A 22045-nucleotide genomic window follows, 5' to 3' on the forward strand; every position below is an offset into this window, starting at 1 on the left:
TGGAGCCGCCCCTCGCGCAGGTGCGGCGGCGGTGGCGGCGGGGCCCGGGCCGGGCCGCGCTGGGCCGCGGCGGCGGAGCGGGTACGGGGTGAGGGGTCGGGGTGGGACCGGGACTGGGGAACTTGTGGGGCAGGGCAGGGCGCTGTGGGGTGGCCGGGCGCTGTGGGACCTGCCGGAGGCCCGGGCGGTGTGAGCTCGCCGGGGGCCCTACAGTGGGTCCGGGAGGTGTGGGGCCTGCCGCGGGGCCTGCCGCTTCTTCCCCCTCCTTTTCCCTCCCGGCCTGTTGCTGAGGCCCTGTTGGCCCCGGGGTGGGTTGGGCCGCTCGTCCCGGCACTGGCAGCGTGAGGGAGGGAGGGAGGGAAGGTGCCGATGTGGCAGCTGGAGGTGGGGAGCGGGAGCTCTGGGAACAGCCGGTGAAGAAAGTTGAAGCGAGTCACGGGCTGGGAGAATTCACGGCTCCCGGGGCCGGGCAGGGATGTTCTCCGTGAACCTTGTCACGAGTGCAGTGCCTGAGGTGCCTGCAGCCCCCCTTGCTGATGTTTACCCCCCCCCAGGCTTCGGCGCTGGGAGAGCCTGTGTGTCCTGGCTGTGTTTTCTTGCCTGAACAAGCCACTCTTTCTCTTCCAGCAGCTCCAAGAAGCGGCACAGTCAAGGCAGGAGCAGCCGAGCCTTGGTGAAGGTACCGACGCCGCTAGTTGGATGGGTAGGTGATCCTCTTGTCATCGCGACTGGCTCTCCTGTGGGTGGACACTGCTGCTGAGAGCAGAGATCTGGGCTCAGGCAGCAATGGGATGAGCTGCCCGGGGACACGCTGCCTGCCTTTTGATGGGATGAGCTGCCGAGGGGCCTGCCGCCCACTTTCTTTTCTGTCTGCCTCTGCGGGAGCGCAGGTGGGCAGAGCTGGGGTCTCCCACTCCATTCGAGTGCTCAAGGAAAAGTCCTGGCTGAGGGAGCCTCCAGGAATAGATGGGGCAAGAAACAGGGCAGCCAGAGTTTGGGAGTCCTGTAATACAGTGTGCGACATCGGCTTCTGGACGTTGTGAGCTTTCCTTTGTCCAAGTTTTAAAGCCTTCGTTAAGCTTGGAGGTTGTACCTCAGGTTTTTTTGCAGGCAGAATGAAAGGAACGATTTAGCTTTTTACGCTCGTGTAAAGCAGCTGTTTGTGAAATGCACACTTCATAATGTTCCAGATGTTGGTGGTTTTCTTCTGGGCTCCTGGTGTCTGTGGGGCAGGGTGGCCGTGGGGCAGGACCACGAGCACTGGCACCAGGGAGGCAGCGGGGACATGTGGCTGGCAGACACCACTGGGCCTCTGACTCCCTTTGTTCCCCGAAGAACTTGAAAACAGGATTTTTTTTGTTTTTAAAATGCTGCTTGAATGACGGTTGTATAGAATAGTGAATTGTTTTTAATTCTTTGGGATGCAATGCTTGAATCGTCTTCTTGCCGGCCTGAGCTGGAGCCTCGCTGAGCTGCTTCTTCCTGAAATAGCCTCCCAGCCCCTGCCTGGCAACAGGTGAAGTTCTGTGGTATATGTCCTTAAACTTGGTTGCACCAAAATATCTTTTGAGGTTTGGATTTGGTTTGCCTGAGATTTTGTGGCCTTGTCAGTAACAGTTGTTCTCCAGTAACTCCAGAAATTGAAATGGTTTGGGAGCAGCACCCAACCGAAAGCGTTGTTTTTAATGGAGTTGTGTTGTCCCTGCACCTTCTCACCCCCCCGTACGCCACACACACTTGAAAACATAACAGCAAATTTCCTTTGGTCTCCCTGTGGACTCACAGGTCATGATCTTCAGCTACCAGAAAGCTGCAGAAGTTAGAAAATCACCACAGCTGTTTTCTCCTGCCGTGTTTTGTAGGGAGTCACTGGGAAGTTGTGCCATGCAGACGTACTTTTCTCTCCTGTCCCTCGCTGTACAGCTGCTTTCTGCTGCCGTGTGTTCTTGGCAGCCTCATTGCATTTCAGGAGTGGGTGATGCTGCGAGGAAAGATTTTCTTTTCATCTAAATGCTTTTCTTGGGTCGTTCTCCAGCATTGTTTTGCCCCATTCATATTTGATCCGGTTTGCTGTGTTTTTTTGTTTTTTTTTTTTTAAAAAAAACAAACACAGAGCTGGTAATTGAGTAAGAAATGTGGCCGTAACACCAAAATTTCAGGAAATATCTGTTAATGATACGTTATTCTTTCGGCTCTGGATGTCTTGGTCCGGCAAAAAGCTGGTTGTGCAATTGTTGCGTCGCAGTGTGCAATTAGAACATGGAGTCACTTGCTGTCCGGAGAAAGAGCTGCTCTTCATGAACAACTGGTTTAATGAGAGGAATCGTGGCGTGAGCTCTTGGGTCGGCAGCAGTGACTGTCACACGAGCTGGCAGTGGCAGGGTTCAGCGGGGGGGGGTTCCAAAAATGGGGGAAGCCCAAAGGTGCAGGGGGGCAGCGGCTCTGGTGTGGGATGGCGGTGGGTGGCTTTGTGCTTGAGGAGGGTGTCCTGCTGATGAGATGCCTGGAAACATCTCCCACAGCAGCCAGGCTTGTGCTGCTGCCGCCTGGATTTGCTGGGGGGATTTTAAGTGCAGCGTGATGTACACACACATTTTCTTTTTTTACCTGGGAGCAGCATTTTCAAGGACGTGCCTGTGTGGCGGTGGTGGCCTCCTCCCCTCGGACCGAGGTGCTTGCTGCAGCTCCGTGGGCTCTCAAGGCTCGCCCGCTTCTTCTGCGCCTCTGCCCTGTGTCCACCTTCACCCACCTCCTCTTTCCTTCGGCCATGGTTCCTCATTTTCTTCTTCCACCCTTGGTGTGGAAGGTGGCACCAGCCATGTCTCCAGCTGGATCTGGTGAAGGAAGTGAAGGAAGGCAAAGCTGATCCCCAAAATTCCTCACCTTGAGTGTGTGCTTGCCTGGGGGTACAGTTCATCCATGTAATATCACAAGTCATTTGGATGTTTTGGGGACAGATGAAGTCCAGCCAGTGCCCCAGACTGTGTGCACAGCCAGGTGAGGGCTGGCAGTGGCTGACGTTGCCATCATCTGGTCTTAGACTCATCCAGCGGGTTTGTCCAGGAGTTTGGATTCAGGTCTGAGTGCCCGAGTGCAGAACTGACAGCGTGGGTTTGAATAGTTATGTGCATCTTGCATCATGCTTGTAATTACTCCCTCTGGAATAACAACTTGCTCTTGGTTACGCAGCACAGCTTCACCTGCAGTTGTTCCTGAAGGACTGCGAGCCCTGGGTTTGGAAGATCGGTTTCTGAAGGAGTCCCTTGAGCATGGTGGCCCATATGTCTCCTCAGGGTAGCCTGGGTGGCACCCGGAGGCCAAAGAGATGAGGGGTGCTGGGGAGCTGGCCGCCTGAGCCGGACCAGGCATGCCGCTGCAGCCAGGTAACCCTGGGCACACACGTGTCTGCTCAATGGCAGAAGCTACAGAGCCGGGTGATTTGGACTGCTGTGCTGCTGTGCGCCCATCGCTGTCACGCTGCGGATGTGTGTGTAGTGCTTTTGGTTTGAGGCCAATGGTTGGATACTGTGAAGTGGTGTGAAAACACCGTAACTCATGTTTCGGGGCTTGTTGCGCTGCCGCTGGCAGTGTTTTGTAGTTGTTCCCTCTTTGCACGGCTGTGTCCTGGCAGGTGGGATGTCCACTGCGTGTCCCTGCATCCTTAGGGTGAAACCATCGAGGGTTTCCTCAACAGCCGTTCGTTTCCCAAGGCTGAGGAAGGGGTGAGGCTGTCTCCGGGGAAGCTGGCTGTTGCAGCACCCTGTTGTACCTGGAGAAGAAAGAAGAGCTGTGCTGTGGGGAGAATCAGGTCTTCTCCAGGACAGAGCAGGCTGCCCTGGAAGTTCCTTCTGTGTCTGTACAACTCTTTTTTGTTCGAACTTCAGCAGCCCACTGACCGAACTTTGGATTTGTCCGGGTAGTGGATGTATCTATTTTATTCGGAAGGAGGGATGCTGCAGGCATGCTTGGGTAATAGAGCTAGGGGAGATGAGAATACCCAGACCAGTTCTTTGGTTGGATAGAGGCAACTGGTGGCTTTTTGGGGAGTGGGAGATTTTCATCATGTCCCTGATTTTCATCTTAATAGTCCTTTTGCCTCTTCATGGGTTTTCCCTTTAAGCAGAAAATTCTCAAGAAATTTAAGTACTGTAGTGAGACGTACCCAGAATGTATAAAAGTACCTCAATTTTTTTTTCTTTTTTAATGACTTGTGCTACAATATCACTTTTTAAAAAGTTTTAAATAAAAGAAATGGTGCTGCAGTCAGTGGCAGTCTATTTCTGCTGTTATGTGAGACTGTAAGGACCCTAATCCATAAAGGGAAAATCCTCTGTGTGTGTGTTTGGTGCCCATGATCTCTTCAGTGCTGCAGGACAATACATTGAAGGTTTCCTGATGAAATGTGTGTGCAGTTGCCTTTTCCAGAACGCTTTATAGCAAACAGCACGGAAGGTATCCATTAACGGAGGGTCTGAATCCCTGCTGTGGTGAGGCCAGCGTGCCGCTGCCAAGGCTAAAGAACCTGGCTGGAAATTCAGTAGAGGGTCAGGCTGCTTATTTCATCGGCTGTAGCTACTTTACTCTCCAGCCAAATTTCACTTTTCCCAGTGGGGATAAGGAAGCCTCTCTGTATTTTGAGGGTGCTGGCGTTGTGGGTAGCTACAGAGCATTTGGACGCCGGAACGTCGCAGCTTCTGCTGTTGGAGGGTGGGAGGTGAGCTATTGAATCGCGTCCTGGTTTTGTAGGAGGCTGAACCATCTGCAGAAATTCAATGAGCCCTGGGAGCTGCTTCGATACTGCAGTCGGCGAGTTAGCCCTGTTGTTTGTGTGCCAGCCTGTTCGGGTTCAATGCAATGGGCTTCAGACCTGTTGGGCTGCAGTTCAGGACTTCCAAAATGCCATTTTTATCCCCGCCTCTTGAGGAACTTCTGTTTGGTTTTTCAAACATCTAGCGACTGTACGAGGAAAGAGAGTGTATACTTTGGATCGAGTAGCCTGGGGAGGTGCCTGCGAGCAGGATGAAGTCCACTGCTTTGACAAAAATGTATAAAATCAGCTACATCGCATGTGCCGAGCAGCTCAGGTGGATTTCACAGAGAGGGAGATGTTGGAAAGGTAACTTGGGTACACCAACACTCGGGGCCTGGCGGCTTGGCAGCATTCGGTGCAGGCCAGCTGTAATTCTCCCTGCAGTTTGGCAGGGTCTCTCTGGCTCATTAAGGCCAGGTCCCGGGGGGGCTTCGCAGCAGTTCTTGCCAGGGCCCCCATTCTCCTCCCGTAACCCCCTTCTCGTCACAACAGGGAGGCTCTCAAGAGGCTTTTCTCACCGAGGATTTTGTGCAAGTTGGGTGCTTTATGTTCCTTTTGTGCCTTGGAAAATCCCCTCTTAAGTCTGTCATAGCCTGTATTTCAGTAGATTTGGCTTTTTCTAGATTTTCAAGCGAGAAGCAGAACAGCGGTCTCCCCAAAATAAAGCTTAACCCAACACCACTTAGTGCTTTTTGAATTCCAGGGTGTGCTGTGAAGTGTCTCATAAAAACAAACAAAAGAGATCAGGTACTCTGCTGAAAGAGATACAGTCCTTGGCCCTTAACAAAAATGTGACAGGTGACAGGTTTCCAGCTGAAACTTGATGCAAGCTTGAAACTAAACTGGACTGTAAAATATAATTGGAAATACTTGTTGACATCTTGCTATTATAGCCATGATAGTTCTTATTCTTTTTTTTTAAAAAAAAAGAAAAGGGAAAAAGGAAAGAAAAGGAGGGGGGAAAAAGTCATGGTGTTTGAGGAGAGATGATATTTTATCATGGTTATGTGGCTTTTTTTTGTCTGACAGTTTTGGCATAAGCTTTCTCCATGGGATCTGAAGGACTTCAGCTCTGTAACAGCACGTTCTTCTTTTTGAATTCCAGTAAAATAACTAAATGTAACAGATAGGGAAAGACTGGGATGATTCTAAGTCACGTAATGGGGAAGTGAAGATGGTCCCTGCTGGTGCTGCACAGCGAGTGGTTACGGTGTGTGAATAGCCTGTGACTACGAGGAGTTACATTTTCCACCTGAAAAGTGAAAATGAGTTTACAAAGCGCTAGTTCTGTAACTGCAGTAACTTTAGTTGTGGAGTAGAAAATTTTCTGTACCTTTATTAGATTGGCTTATTTTCTTGTTTGCCCTACGTGGTAAACCCAAAAGGAGCAGTATTGAAAAGCGCTGCAGTCCGGCAGGCTGTTCCGCGTGGGGTGTGAGTGTCTGGGGTGTTGTGGGGCACGGGGGACCCGGGTGGGTGTTGCTGCAAACCGTGGGTGAATTCAGCCGCAGAGATGTTTGGGGAGCTCTGCTGCTTGGGTGACCACGCAGTGATATATTTTTGGGAATAAGGGAAAGGATATAAGCCTCTTGCTAGACTAGTTTTTGGGATCTGCCCGTTGCAATATCGGGAATCTCATTTGAGAAACATTACTGAGCCTTGAAGTGTGTCTGGGTTCAAATGAGGCTAGTGCATATGCTCTGTGTGCTTCCCTACCATAAAGTGGAAAAAGAATGTTTTATATAAAACCCACGTTTGGCCAGTACTATTGGTTTCGTGCTGCCTTGAAGACTTTTCTGTATTAAGATCTTCTTGTCTTGCATCCAAGTCGTTTTTCCCCTTGTTTTTGGGGCGGATGTGCCTGGCGTGATCTGGATACACTGGTGTGCGCTGCTGTGTGTTGCACGGTGCCAGACTGAAGCTGCGGGTCCAGCACTGGTCCCTCCAGACCCCCTCACGAGGCGAGGATGGAGCGAGGTCCTGCAGCCTTCGGCCGCTTGAGCACCTTTGCTGCCATGTCTCTGGGAGCCCCTGATTCCTCTCTGCTTCTCGTCAGCCTGGGCCTGGGCTGTAGCTTCTCGAGCATGGTCTGTGGCCATCTCGCCTTGGAAACTGTCATCCAAGAAGAAGCCTGCCTCCTTAATGAGAATAGCCCGTAGGGATGTCCTGCTTCCTAGAGCTCTCCTAGGAAAGGAGCTGGTCTTGAGGACAGCTTGCGTTGTCATCCAGTTTAAGACTAGAGATTTTGGCAGGAGGTGGCTTTGGAGTCATCATCCAAGACTGTGATGTTCTCAGGATGAAAATGATGTCAGATCCGTTCTTCATGCTGTTTCACTCTGGGTTCTGTGTTAATCACGCTCCTCCCATTTACGTTGGGAAGGCTGGGTGAACAGAGTGACATCTGGCTGGATGCTGGAGAAGATTTGCTAACCTGGGGATGGGCTGTGGACACTTGGGAGTCATCGCTTACCAGCTACACAGGTATGTTTCAAAAACAAGGCTGTCGCTCAGCTGATACTCCTACGCAGAGCCGGACTCATCAGCCAATGTCACCATTCTGCATTTCTAACAAGGGCGGTAGTGGCAGAGAAGCAGTACGGAAACTGCTGTAAAGAACTGAATTTAACCTGGAAGGTACAGAAAGCTTAAAAACCATGGTACAATCACGAACTGCCTGTAAATTTGGGCTTTTGCATTATCAAGTTAGACTGCTTTTTGTCAAAACACGAACCTGAAAAGGAGCTGGATGTGTTTGTGAAGAAGCTCTTGCCTGTTAGAGGCTTGTGTGGTGGTTATGCTTCAGGATCAGGGAGGAGGTGACTGAGCTAAGATTCTGGCATCTTAACTGAGTGGAAATTGCATAAAGTTTAGGAGGAAAAAATCCCAACCCAGCAAAAGTAAGGCGGTCTGACTTGCATCCGGGCACTTACTGCGTTTCTGTATGAAGCATCTTAAAAAAGGCAGAGATTTCTGGAGACAAGCACTGAAATGTCTTGTGATCCCAGTAAACACGCTGTGCCTAGCTGGGAGGAGAGCTACGCAGCACGTAACTTTGGAGACAGGAGCAGGTATTAGGAAATCCAAGGTGTAGTCAGCCTTTCTAAACAGGCTCATTATTTGAAGTGTCACAGGTGCTTGCCCCAGTGGAACAGAAAAAAAATCAAACCTCCCTTTTATGTAACGCGTCTGCAGCAGCAAACCATTTCTTTGATCAGTGGTGGATAACTGTGGGGGATTTTTAATCTAATAAATAAAATACTGGAACATCTTACTTCTGAAGATACGCTTTTTGGGCAAGTATACGTGATTCTATTAACAATACTCCCAAAACAACGTTTTATTCAGAAGCCGAGTGTAGTTATGAGCCAAGGATGGAATCAGCTGTGATTGATGTTTGCCTCCACTTGAGTTTTCGGCTGTTCTGGGCTGAGTGGCATGATGTGGAATGATGAATTATTCAAGAGGAGGTGATCGGAGCTCGGACTGAGGGCCATCAGCTGTGGCTGGCTGTGTGCCTGTCAGTGCTCGAGCATCCCGGGCTGGCAGTGAACCCCGTAACACATCCCGGGCTGGCAGTGAACCCCGTAACACATCCCGGGCTGGCAGTGAACCCCGTAACACGCTGCATCAGCCCCATGTACAAAAGTGCTGGGGAAACCTGAACGTTGCAGGACTCATACGCTGCTTCCCGGCGTTACCTGGTGAAAGGTGTGTGTTACCCTGAAGGGTGTCAGACCACAACAGAATATCGTCTCCCTGGGGCCCATGTGAGTTCAAAGAGCAACAAAAGAACCCCAAACAAGCCGTAAAACAATTCAAGTCTTTGTGCTCGGCTTGTGTTGGGAGATTTCCCAGTTTCTCTAAACCCATCCATTGTTCCCGACCAGCCTGGCTGCACAGCCCTCGCCTAATGCAAACAGCTCGCCCGGTGTTGGTTTGCCTTTGCTCCAGCCGAGGAGGAGATGCTGCGTGGAGCTGTGGGTGGAGCAGCAGGTGCCCGCCGGGGCTCCGTCCTGCCTGTTCCCGCCTGAGAGGGACAATTCTCCAGTCCCCTGCTCCTCTGCTGGCGCTGGGCAAGCCCCGGACCCCCTTTGGCCACCCAGGAAGGGAGAGGAGGGGAGCAGAAGAAGCCGATGATGCTCGAGGATGTTTGCTCTTCAGAGGAGAAACAGGCAGGTGGGCAGCGAGAAGTTAAAGTAGGTAAATTAATGCTTTTAGGAACGTATACTTTAAATGCAATAGCAAAAGGCACATTGATAATCTTAACTGAGCTGCGAAAGCCTTCTGTTAAGTGATTTATGTGGAGCCCAGCCATTGCTAATGGCAACATGTTTTAGAACACTTCATATTTCCCTGAAGATACTGTGTGTCACATCCTGCACCCGAAGGGAACTTAAAGACGGTGTAAAAAATCCTCTCCGTTATCGGCTCACCTGTGGCTGTAGTTTCATCTGTACAGGACGGGAGACTGGTTGTGGTCACTTCAGACAGCACTGAGAACTGAAGCAAGGAATGACTTGGAAAAATAGCATCATCTCTTTTATAAAGCTACAAAGTGGGACTTTAAAGGGTTTCACCGGTATCTGGACCCCAAATTGTTTTCAGATGAGGGATGAAAACCTTGGAGCTCTTCTGTGAATGCTGCCTCCAGCTTTGTACAGACGCTGGTTTGATTTTTGTTTTTAGCAGTTAAAGAAGAAATGACAATTGTTTTGTTTGTTTTTTGGGGGTTGTTTTTTCTTTTGTTTATTTTTTTTGGATTGTTTGTTTGGTTTTTTTTTAATGATGAGTGCCCAGCCCTCTTGCAATTCACTCAGTCTGCACATGGAGCCTGCGCCTGGCAGTGTTTCTGGGATACGAGGAAATCCAAACCAGCTCGCTTAGGTCTGCACTGAAGTTTCTCTCTCGTGCAGTAACCTCCTCTGCGCTGGAAGAGAAATGTTATTTTTAAGGGCAAGGTGAGGCCCTGGAGTGATAACGTTGCAGGAAAGCCTTGCTCTGCTGGCACCCAGCCAGGTACCCGGTTACTGACATAATGGCTAAATGATATATTTTTCTTTCCTTTCCTTTGTGTACCGTTGGATCTGGTAACTGTGGGAAGGGACGTGCCTGCCCCTGCGAAGAGATGCTGTGGGGCTGGGGAGGAGGAGGAAGTGCCCTGAGCTGTCAGAGCTCAGCTGAGATTTGCTCGACTCTGGAGAAAGGACGGTCTTGTGACCCCGGCTGTGGTTTCTCACATCCCGTAGCTGCTGGGTGCTAAGCTGGCTCCGTCCCCCGCACCACCAACGGCTCACGAAGGCGGGGTGACTCCCTGCTTTTTTTTAAGTTTTGTTCTTCTGGCGCCATGTCTCAGTGGAGACATGGAGAAATGCTGCAGGAACTTGTACCAGGCTCTGACTCGGGAAGCGATGGACCCGTGTGCTGGAAGGGCTGCTCTGAGCCCCCACGTCGCTGGCTGGGGGCTCATCAGGGGCAAGAGTGGTGGTGGCGGTGCCATGGCTTGCCTGTGCCGGAGCTCGCCGCTGCCACAGCTCGCCAGTCCCGTTCCTCTGGCTGCAGAGAGGAAGGGGTGACCGTGGTGGCACCTGGACGGGTGCTGCAGCCAGGCTGGGGAACAGATTTGCTGGGTGTGCCGGTGATGTCGAAGCGCGAAATGGGGAGAAAAGCCTGGAATGTCTGGTGTTGATGGAAAAGCGCTGCGAGGGTGAAGCATCGCGGCTGGGGCAGGCTCTGCTCTGCAGCGGGGTGCTCCAGCTTCCTCCTTGCGAGTGCTGGCATCTGAGTCACTTCCAGGCGTCGTGGGGCCAACCCCGTCAGGTTTTGCTTCGTTGCTTCCCTTTGCTTGAGGGCGATGGGAGAAGCAAGGGCGGGCTGAAGAAGGCAGAGGAGGTGGACGGGAGCAGCTGGAGAAGGATGGCTTCTTGGTCACACAAGCGCTGGGGGCACCAGGAGCCCTTCGGTACGTACCCTGCTGCCGGGGCATCCCGGAGCATGCTCTGACCTGGGAGGAAAGAAGCAGCCCTTGCCTGATGAAGTCTTGTGGTAAATTATCAACACAGATAAGCATGAGAAGTCTTTTTTTTTTTTTTGATGCACATGGTTTAGCCTGGAGAGGCATTGCTCGCCCGTAGAGGGAGCGTTCCTGTAAGGAAAAGTGACTTAAAGCTGTGGCTCCAGGGCCTGCGTTAGGACTCGGGAGGGAAGTGAGCACGGAATTGTCATCTCCTCTGTCCTTTTTGTGCTTCATCCGCTCTGGGTGTTGCCTGGGCTCTGCTGCAACTGGAAGGTGGTGTGCTTCTCGGCTTGGTTTTGGGTTTTAAAACTCTAAATGAGAACCAATTTGGGGATGGATTGGGGCGAGCAGGAGGTGACATTGCTCCAGTTTCTGCTTTTCAAACAGGGGCTTGTGGCTGCCCGTGCTGGCGGTGCCCGTGCTGGCGGTGCCCGTGCTGGCGGTGCCCGTGCCTTCTGTCGGCTGAGGGACTCTGCCTCTGGCAGGGCTACGAATTTATGCTTTTTGTGCAAAGCACATACGTGAACATTTGACATATTTTAAACTTTGCCTCCCACATATATTATACGTATACAGAGTCTTATTGGAAAATACCTATAAAACCCTGTTGTGCTGCAGACAAGCGCTGTGACACGCGTGCACAGAGTTTCTACAGTTCTCTGCCAGGGTGAACAGACCATCCGTGCCTCCTGGGCTGGGAGCTGGCCTCCACTCTGCGCCCTGGAAGCAGCTTACTGGAGGAGTACTACAGCGCTTTAATGAAATTTAATTATTTTTATTGTTAGCTGACAAGTAACAGCTTTGAATTCCCCAGTGTCTCCTGCCTTGGGTTCTCCGTGTGGGTTGATGGAGGGCTGCAGCCCGCGCCGTCCCGCTGCTTTGGGGGTGTGCTGGAAGCGGTGCCTTCCCCAACACCCAGTTCCCCTCAGCCGGAGCTCAGCACTTTCTTTACTGGTGTATTCTGCACCAGTTTAATGAATAAACAGGGCTTAGAAGTTAAGTAACATCGTGTTCCACAGAGGAAGGCTCAGCGAAGAGCCCAGTGCGTCACTTCGGACAATGCCAAGACTTTGTGTGGTGGGGGGGCTTTTTTTTTTTTTGTAATAGGAAGTGCTTTCTGCAGAGTGTGTAATTCATACTGTTTGCAATTGCTGGCTGGCTTTTTCCCTTCCTGAAATAAGGCTGAGCTGCATATTTGGTTCCTCTGTAATTCTCTTGAACAATATGTTTGCAAAAGAAAAGCTAACACGGCCTGTCTTCTCATTAAGATAAAAAGATTCCCACTTTCAGGTTGCAAGAGCTGTTTTTGAGGCTGAGACACGATTTTTTTTTTTCCAATTTAGTTTATTGTTATGTTTTCAGAGCTTGTGCTTTTATAGTTTCCCTGCCACCCTAGAGAATAGCGGGAGAGACGACGGGTCTTGTGTCGTGGTCTGATGCCGGCAGCTCCTTGCTGCCCAGGTCCAGCAGCAGGTCGAGGGGGCTTAATTCAGGTTATTTGGGAAGTTTAATAGGACACTTCCAGATTGCAGTTGGCAGCTTTGTGTGCAGGTGGTTAAGGATCATTGTTCACTTGGGTGGTTTTGATGGCTTGCCCCCAGCTGAGAGGAGGACAGGTAGGTGAGCTTGGCACATCTGGAGAGCATCACGGCCGCTTTTGTGCTGCGAGGATCCTTCCTGCGTGGTGGGCTTCGCCCAAGCTCTAGCAGTAAATACAAGGACACCGTGGGAGGTGAAATGGTCAAAAAAAGAAAAAAAAATCATTGCAAACCTGTTGAGAACACACGTGGAGATTATTTTAAAAATACGTCAGCAGATATCACTTGCCTTGTCTAATGTGGTGCTGACCTGAGTAATTTTTTACGTGCTCTTAGAGTGGGTTCCTAATTGCTTTGTCTGGTAGTGATCAGCAGATAGAAATTGATTCACAGGCTTTGTGGGAAATACAAAGGAGAAAAAGAAAATACCTTGAGAGGCTTTTTAGACCAAGAACTTGGAAATATAATTGGTTTTCTATAGAGAAAAACATTATACCAGGCATTTGGTCTGCTCTTGTGTTTGGGATCGTAGCCGCAGAAGTTAGTGCTAACTTGTGCACGCGTATCAGACAGTGCACTTTGTATGACACGGCATGTTCAAAGCAATGCCTGTGCCACCTCCAGCGGAGCTCTGCTGCGCCCGAGTGCCAGCCGTGGCGGTGGGTGACACGGGACAGTGCACCTGGGCCATGGCAGCGGCGATGGGGCTGTCTCTAGTGCTTGGGGTGGATGCTTGCAGTTCGTCGGTCTCGTTGCCTTGATTAAGCCTGTCCTGTGGCTGGCAGCTGGTTAGTCAGAAACCAGTTTGAGCCTTTTTCCAGCAGGCGGTGGACTGAGGAGTAGAGGGTATGTGTGTAGGAGCCCTTTTTGTCGAAGGATTTTCCTCTGTGGGGCCTGGCTGTGCAAAGTTTTCTAAACTTGTTCTCTTGTAAGAACCTGCCACCGTAACGCCGTGGTGTTTGAATGTCTGTCCAGTTGAGTTCAGATGCCATACTGGGACTTGTGTTTGGCTCTGGCATGTGGCAATATGAAATCTAGTGCAAGAGCTTTGCCCAGAGTTGTGAACATCCAGCTTTGTCCTGTTCTAGCCCAAGCTTCAGGTGGTATCGCTGCATTTCTCCTTCCCATGGGAAGAGCAGTGTGGGCTCCTGGTCTCCAGGACAAAGTGCCAAGTGGGCGTCAGTGCAGCTGGCTTAGAAAGTGAATCTTCGTGCTTGTGCCCTAAAAACTTTCCCTTTGCTCCCAGGTTTGGAAGCTCTGGCCATGGATCAGAAAGGCTATCGACGGGGGAGTTTCCAGAGCAGCACTAGTGATGAAGACATGCTGGAAATAGCAGGAGCATCTCTGGACTTCTCCATGGCAGATGATGACCCGCCACTCGACAGGGAGATGGGAGGTAAAACCCGTGCATCTCTCCTCTTTCTGTTTTTCGTAATGGCTTTCGGTATGATTTCATGTTAATATTTTCCGTATGGGTCCCGCTGGCCTCTGCCTAGGACGGGTCTTGCGTTTCATGGCACCGATGTGAATAGTTTGCAGGATTCTGCGGTGCGTTGCACCCACGAATAGACTCCTGCAGAACAGCCAAGTGCTTGCTCACGTGCCACATTTGGCTCCCAGCATTGCTTTGTAACGGAGGCTGGTGGGAGGGAGGCGCGTGTTCTGTGCAAAGTAGAAAATCTCCTTAAAATAAATGGCAATTACAAGAAGCGTGTGACTTCGTTGTGGTGGGGAGGCGCTGCCTGTCTGTCTTCAGCCACCGAGCTGCCTGGTCTCGGGCTGTGTGCATCCTGTCAGAGGGGAAAACTGCTCTCTTAGCTGTCCACGTCGTTACTTTGCTATTAAATGTAGCATATCCTCCTCCACTGCTTTGCTTTTGGGGCCTTGATAGTTCTTCCTGGAGTTTTCTGAAAGACCTGCGGTAGGGAAGGGGCTGGTCGTGCCACGAGGGAGGCGTTGTGAGTGTGATGAGCAGCGACGACCACACAGAGCGATTCCTGATACGAACAGAGACTCTCCCTTCCCCTTCCCTCCTTCTTCACCTGTACTTTTAAAGGTTGTCCGTTGTGGAGAGAATCTCAAAATGTATCGACACGAAGGGGTTTGGTGCTGAGCTTGCATGCAGCCTGAGACTTTGGGCTTCCCCTGCCACCACGTGTCTGTCGCTGCCTCCTCTGGTCTGAGCTGGGTTGTGAAATCAGTGGGGGAGAGATCAGTCTGCACGGTTTCGCTGAGCTTTGGCACTGCACAACAAGATTTGTCTTCTGTGCATCATCGTAAGTTAGTTTAAGAGCAAAAATACTTAATTTTGGACAGCAGACTGCAAGTCTTCCTGACTTCGCATAAACCTTCTCAGCCTCTTCTTCCCCCATCCCTGTTTGCTGTAAGGCAAAAAGAAACCCTTCTGGTTTTGCTTCTCAGCTATGTGGTCTGCCTCCAGGTAGTGCAAATGAAGCCAGACTTCCTCAAATGTCGCCTGTCAGTACCCGAAACGACCAGCTCTTCTGCTGCTGGAGTCCCTGTAAGGAGCATGAGATTGCTTTCTGCTTGGCCTGGTTCCTCCCACCGCCTCCAGGCTCAAGCAGAGGAAGGGTCACTGTTCTTGTAGCGTTTGCATTAACTGTGAGTGATAAGCACTGGTTTGTGGTTAAAAACCCTCTGTCTGTGCACAAAGGGAGGTGCAAGATTTGCATCCCAAGTGTGTTGTTTGCTGGGTTCCGTCCAAGGCGCAGGAGGGTGGCTGGCACATAGGGACCAGCCGCGGGCAGGACTGGGCAGTGTGCGCGCTCCAGCCGGAACTGCTGCTGGAAGTGACTTTCAGAACTGGGCACGTCGGGGGGTGCACTTCAGATCTCCTGCACAGAGCTTGAAATAATGACTTGTGACTGAATTTACTTCTGAAGAGCTATTAATTATTGGTATGTGCAGAATTAAGTACACAGAAATAATCACATTATGGATGCTGGTAATGTAATTGTAAATTCATGTTCTCTTTCCTGCTGGTGGGGGCCATTGGGGTACCAGCTGTCTGAAGTTAAATGTGTGCTTGTGTTTCATATTTAGAGAGAAGGAGCTAAATTCTTTAACTTCTTGTAGGGACATTGTTATTCTATGAAGCTTAGAAGCAGCGGTGGGTACCTGGAGCCGAGTCCAGCGTTGCTGCTGGCCTGAAGCAGCACTTGGTTGTTTCCCATCTTGGCTCAGGGTGTTTGAAGGCCTGTGGCTACTTCTGTGCAAAAAGCGAGGGTCTGCCCCGCTGGCATGTGAGTGATGGTGATGGAGGGGCTGCCCTAAAGCCGGCGGCAGAGAGGAGTGGTTCCCCTGGAAGAGGCTCTGCTTAAGTCGCAGGGTGCTTAAGTCCACGGTGGGGGTTGACACAGAAGGAGCAAAAGAGGAAATCTTAAAGGGTAAAGACTTGCTTGCCAAAATACTGGTTTCAGTTCACTCTACAAATTTCACCTACTCAGTTCAGGAAGCGTTTGCTGGCGAATGTTTGGGTGCCAGGTGTGCAACCTGAAGATATGGTGGCCCAGGCCTGACTGGAGCTGGAGAGGTGGGAACTGAGGTTCTCCCGTGGTGGAGTCAGCTCCAAACCTCTGGCTGGAACCTGCCGCTTTTGCTGCCTGTTGTGTCGTTGGATGGGGGTGAGTTAGTGACACCTTCTGGAACCAGAACCCAGCCCTCTCTTACCGCCTTCTCCAAGACTGTCACTCTCCTGCAAGAGTGGTGGTGTCTCAAGTTGAAAAAACAGCCAGAACTGGAGCCGATAGATCCTGTCAGGGGGCAGAGGAGGAAGGGTCACTGCTGCTTGGTAGATTTGTGAATCTGGAGTGCATTTGGCAGACGGTGCTCCTCTGTGCTTTCCTTAGGAGCTCTTGACTAATGAGTGACAGGACTTCTGTGCTGTGTCAGGTCCCCAGTGGGAGCCACCAGCCTTGCCTGGAACACGGGATGCTTGTGTTGAATCATATCTTCAGGTAGGATCTAGACTGACTATGAAACTTTGTTCCTAACTGGTGCTTGCAAGAATGCACCTGCTTCCCAAAGGCCAGAGCTCTTCAAGAGGCTGAGCCAAAGTGTAGATATTCTGAGTTCTTCAGACTTGTCTCAGTCAAAATGATTTAAAATGGACTGCAGGGGCTTTTCGTGCCTGCTCCTGTGCTGTGTGCATTGCTGAAAACTCGCTATGGATTGCATGCAGAATCGTAGAATAGAATCACAGAATCGTCTAGGTTGGAAAGGACCTTTAAGATCATCGAGTCCAACCATCAACCTAACTCTGACAAACCCACCACTACCCCATGTCCCTCAGCACCACGTCTGCCCGGCTTTTAAATACAGGTGACTCCACCACTGCCCTGGGCAGCCTGGTCCAGTGCTTGACAATCCTTTCGGTGAAGACGTTTTCCCTAATGTCCATCCTAAACCTCCCCTGGCGCAACTTGAGGCCGTTTCCTCTTGTCCCATGGCCTGTTCCTTGGGAGAAGAGCCCGACCCCCCCTGGCCACCCCCTCCTTTCAGGGAGCTGTAGAGAGCGAGAAGGTCTCCCCTCAGCCTCCTCTTCTCCAGGCTGAACACCCCCAGCTCCCTCAGCCGCCCCTCACCAGACTTGTGCTCCAGACCCCTCACCAGCTCCGGTGCCCTTCTCCGGACTCGCTCCAGCCCCTCAGTATCTTTTTTTGTGGTGAGGGGCCCAGAACTGGACACAACACTTGAGGTGGGGCCTCACCCCAGTCTCTGCCCCAGTCCTGCTGGCCACACTAGTGCTGATACAGGCCAGGATGCTATTGGCTTTCTTGGCCACCTGGGCACACTGCTGGCTCATGTTCAGCCGACAGTCAACCAACACCGCCAGGTCCCGCTCTCACTCTTATCTTCTCTGCTTTGGACTTCAGCATTTCGTCAATAAAAGGTAACAGATAAGACTTTCCGTGATTTTTTTTTTTTTCCCCACGCTGTTAAGTTGTGCTTGGGAATCAAACTTGGCTCCTTAATAAAATCCCCCAATACTTTTCTAGTATTCCTTGTAGTCTTGGTACTGTGGTAATCAAGTGAACCTTAGCAGTGCTTTCTCAAAATCGTTGTCAAAGTATAGATTTTACTCCTGGCCAAAGGGCCGATGGGGTGGCACGGTCTTTTTAAGGATACAGCCATGCTTCCCAGAAGTTGTTTCATCTTAGTGGCATCGCCTCCTTTCTGTGCCATAGTAGAGGTGACCAGAACTACACGTGATGTTCAAGGTGCACTTCTACAGCAGTAATTCTTTTCTGCTTCTTAGTTTAAGGGATTTTTTAAAAAGCTATTTCCTTGTTGACCATTCTCAAATATGGAGCAATGACTTGCAGGGCATTATCTGCAGACACTTGAATTTTTAAGTCAAACATGCTGATTTAGTGCATAACACTGTTTACATTTGTCTCTTCCCCCTCCTTGTACGCCTTGCTTTGGCCATGAGCTGCTTCTGCTCTCTGGTAGTCCAGCTGTGGTCCTTCAGAGCCAGCCCAAGAGATGCTGGTTACCCAGTGCCAGTTACCCTAAGCGTAGGCACCACTTTTCCAGAACGCTTAGAACTGTAGTGAATAGTCCAGTACAAGCAGAAGCAAATGGGATTCCAGTGCTGCCTTCCTCCTGTTTCCAAAACAGGAGTTTATGCCTTCAACATCCTGTGTCTTCAGCCAGTTGCTTTTCTGTGAGAAAACTTTCCCTGCTACTCCCCAAGAGCTTAATTTGCTTAAGACCTTCTAAAGAAAATTCTGTCCAAAGCTTCACAGATACCCAAACACATGGTCAGGCTATATCTGCAGTCCTGTTGATTTTTATTTATTCATTTATTTTTAATATAAGATTTGTGAGGCCTGATTCCTTTAGCAAAATCTGTTGGAACAACCGCCTTTCCAAGTCATACTGATCTGCTTTTGGGGCAACAATATCCCCTAGATGAGGGGTTGCCTCTGTCAAGGGGTGTGTTATGAGGTTAAGTTGTACAGATTCCTAATTCCTTGATATCCCTTTCCAAAAGTATTAAACTGCCAATGGTTTCCCCTGAGTGGGTTACAGTAGTTCTGGCTGGGTGGGTAAGTTAAGCAGTGGTGCTGGCTTATTTTGTGCTTTTTTTCTCTCCGCTCCTTGGGGCGGTGAAGCAGACACTGGGCTGGGGAGGAGCAAGACGTGTCTGGCCATCACCATAGTCTCCGGATGTGCTTTAAATTGTAGGGAGCAAAGGCAGGACTGTGGTCCCCCCTTCTTTCGATGGAAGACTTAAAAATGTTTCAAAGGCTGGAACATCTTTTTGCTGTAGGATTTAAGAAAGCTTTTTCTCTTTGGGCTCTTAAGGGCAAGAATTGAGAATCGCAATAGCAACAAATACCACCCCAAAGTGCAGCAGGGTTAGTGAAGCTTGGGTTTATGTGGATTTTTGTTTTTATCCACTAGCCCTGTCCTTGTCTAAGCTCTCCATACATGCTCTGTGCAGTGGAAGTGGAGGTGGGTGGTGTTTCTATCTGCAATATGGGGGTGGCCAGCTGGCTCTGCTCTCAGGAGGATGCTAGCCGGGGGATTTCACTCAGCTGCTGCGCCGCTGGCAGGTTCCACTAATGGAAGTGCCAAAGGGCCAACCTCTGGGATGGATCCCCGAGCTGGAGATATCTCTCCAGGCTTTTTCATTGCCCGCCTTCCTCCTTGACCTCCAGACAGAGACCTGGGGTTGTCAGAGCAGCCCCCGGCCAGCGGCCAGCGTATCGGGTGAGCCCAAAGTCGCCGTTTGCCGGGGTGTAGTGTTTCAGAGCCGCCAGACAGTGTCTAAAGGACAAGCTATCTCTAGCAAATTGGAGCCAGGAGAACTTAATCACCAGCCCCTTTGAGCTCTTGTGTACCCTGAATGGGGAGATAAAGAGTGCTCCTGGGGCCCCGAGGGGTTGGGGCCAGCTCTGAGGGAGGACAAAGGGACAATTCAGAGCCTGCCTGCCTCCTGGGAGGACGGCGGGCAAAGAGCATCGCCACCAGCCAGTCAGCAAGCAAAATGCCAGCAAGGTGGGAAAAGAGAGGGGGGTTTTCCTCACATCTGTGACTGACCCACCCGTGTCGGGACGCTCCAATGGTAAACGCGGGTTTTCCTGCGCTGAAGCTTGCCTTGGGCCGGGCGGCCGAGCCCCTTGGGTGCAGAGCAGGGTCTGCCCCAGGCTGGCGTGCTGGGAGCGTCGCCCGTCGGACTGGGGTAACTGGGTGCTCACCTCTGGGGTGTGCCCCCCCCCCCCAGACAGACCTTGGGTGCGGTGGGCGGGTGCGGGGTTCGCCCGGTGCGTGGGGGTGAGGGGGATGTGCGTGCACAGCTCTCGCCTGCCCGGCTTCTCGCCCTCCCGGCAGCGAGCCGCGGTAGCAGCGAGCCGCTCTCCATCCTACAGCCCCTGCGCGCTCGGCTTCGGCTCTCTGCGCTCCCCAGCCGTGCAGCACGGCGGGCGGGCACGTTTTAGTCCCGGGGAATACGTTCTACCGGATAAGGCGCCCCGAGGGCTCCGCTCGCGGCGTCGGGGGTGGCCGTCGCCGGTGCAGCCCGGTCCTTCCCCGCCTGCCGGCGGGACCTCTCCCCGTGCGGCGCAAATCCTGCCCCTGCCAGCGCGGTGCAAGGGCCAGCTCATGTGACGGCCGCCGGTGACGGTGACGCCGCGCCAGGCGTGCGGGGAGGGCCCAGCGCCGCCGCCGGCTCGGCTTTGGCCAAGTCCGGAGCGAAAGGATGCAGCAAGTGCCGCCGTGAGACGAAGGAGCGCACGCCGGCCCTCCACCCGGGTGGCCGTGGGATGGATGGGCTCCCCAGGGCGCTCCGGAGCGGCTGAGCGAGGGTGAGGAGACCCCTCCAGGGAGGAAGAGGGGACGGGAGCCAAGGGGGAGCGCGGCTGGGGGGCTGCGGGGCGGCGAACTGCTGGCACCGGGCTCCGGAGCCGCTCCTGCGCGGGGGTGGAGGGGTGGTCGGGCCGGGAGCAGCCGGGTGGTCTGCTGAGCTCCTGCTGCTGGGTTTCCGATGGGTTTCTGCTGCTGGATTTCTGCTGTGTAATGGTTGGTTGTTTACTGCCCGGCTCCCTTTTGTCCGCAAACCCCTTCCTTTTTCCAGATTCGCCAGAGCAAGGGGAGCAGACCTCTCCCGGGTGCCTGGCTGTCACCTTGCTGTGCCGGCAGGACAAGTCATAAAGCCCTGGGGGTTTGCTGCGCTGCAATGGCACAGCCCTGTAACTTTAACAAGCGCACAAGCGATGCCTTTTTTTTTTTTTCTTTTTTTTTTTTTAAGCCAGGCAGACTCTCTAAAGTGGAACATTAACCCATTTTGGGGAGAAGAGGTGATCAAAATGCTAACAAATCTGTGTTTAAAAAATGAACTGTATCTCTAACAAGGTCACATTTGACTTGCTGTCTGTAAGCATTAAATACTGATTTAGAGATCTGTACATCAGGAACTGGGGAGACCTGTATGATCATCTTTTGACCAGGTATTACTGAGCTCATTTGCTTCCTTTATTCCTATCTGGTTATCCTAGGATCCTTGATTTGCAACAAGCTGAGGCAAGAAATATGATCTTGATAAATATTTATGCCCGTCAGCCATTTTATAGTTCAGTAATACTCCTGGAAAAAAATATAAGGACATTTTCTCATTATCTTCTGTTGAATGGACTGCTTACCCGCTTACCCGGCTGTGAAATTGCCGTGCATGGCTGGAACCGCGGGGTTCTGTAATACAAGCCCTGCTGCTGCAGGGAGGGCAGGCTGGGCTGGACGGGGCCAGGCTGGAGAGAGGAGCAGGCTCCAGGCTGGTCCCCAGTGTGCGGGTCACGTCACACCATCCCTTCAGCCCCGTCGCGAGATGCCCCGAGCAGCTGCCGGTGAGGTGTGGATGGGATCCGTGGGGCTGGTACCCGCGGGACCCCCAGTGCTGTACGGCAGGGTGGGTCTGAGGGGTGACGGCCTGCAGCCCCTCTCCCGTGTTGGGGCAGTGCTGGGTGCCGAGTGTCCCCTCGGGGTCTTTGTTCCTGTGGCTCTGGGGCAGCTCTGAGCTGGGAGGGTGTTCCCAGGACAGCTAAAAGTCGCTGCTCTGGGCAGTTATTCCAGAAGAGTGAGCAAGGAATGACCCTGATCTCCTCTTCTTGCAGAAAATGCTTCTCAAAGTAGTCTCAGTTAACTAGGTTTAACACCGCTGTATTAGTACTTTTTTTTTTTTTTTTAAGGACAACTGTATCCTTTTATCTTTAGGAAATATTATGGTAGGTGTGCCAGAATAAATTGAAAAGCCAGTGAAAGCCAGACAGGAATTGTTGTTGCACTTCTGGAAGAGTAGGGTCATTTCTGTAGAAACAAAAGCAAGCTCTTCTGGCTGGGTGCTTGGCTTGGAGAGGTGGGTGTGCAGAGGCAGTCGTTCACCTTCTGTTTCTCAATGTAGACACAGGGTTGTGCTCTGCATCGCTGGGCTTAGTAGAAACCCGTCACCCACACTTAGCAAGGCCTCAAAGACCCCCCTGCCAGAGCCGCCTCATCGCTGACGTCTGAACCTGCTCTAAAAGTGATGTGGTGACGGTGGTTCCCTTGTCTGGGGGACAGAGATAAAGTGGATGCTTGGATGGATGCTGGCTTTCCTTTATGCTGCTAACAACAGTCATTAACCACCCTTCCACCCCCAAATTTATAGTTTACTTTCCCAGA

At 51.7% G+C, this 22045-nt stretch overlaps 1 protein-coding gene across 7 annotated transcripts in view; it reads left to right on the plus strand.

Moving 5' to 3' along the window:
• The window catches only part of LOC134520499 (H(+)/Cl(-) exchange transporter 5), a 40720-nt gene continuing 18675 nt past the window's right edge, over positions 1-22045 (plus strand). Inside the window, exons 1-4 of one of the 7 annotated variants that reach the window (XM_063345930.1) lie at positions 2-81; positions 628-703; positions 3190-3383; positions 13608-13757. In XM_063345930.1, coding sequence (XP_063202000.1) covers positions 3368-3383; positions 13608-13757 — 166 coding nt within the window. In that variant the 5' untranslated portion in view covers positions 2-81; positions 628-703; positions 3190-3367. Of the gene's footprint in view, positions 82-627; positions 704-3189; positions 3384-8844; positions 8987-10674; positions 10770-13607; positions 13758-19806; positions 20197-22045 lie in introns of those variants that run through there. The other 6 variants (XM_063345931.1, XM_063345932.1, XM_063345933.1 and 3 more) reach the window with 6 other exon arrangements.

Source organism: Chroicocephalus ridibundus, chromosome 9 (genome assembly GCF_963924245.1).
Source record: "Chroicocephalus ridibundus chromosome 9, bChrRid1.1, whole genome shotgun sequence".
NCBI classification, from domain to species: Eukaryota; Metazoa; Chordata; class Aves; order Charadriiformes; family Laridae; genus Chroicocephalus; species Chroicocephalus ridibundus.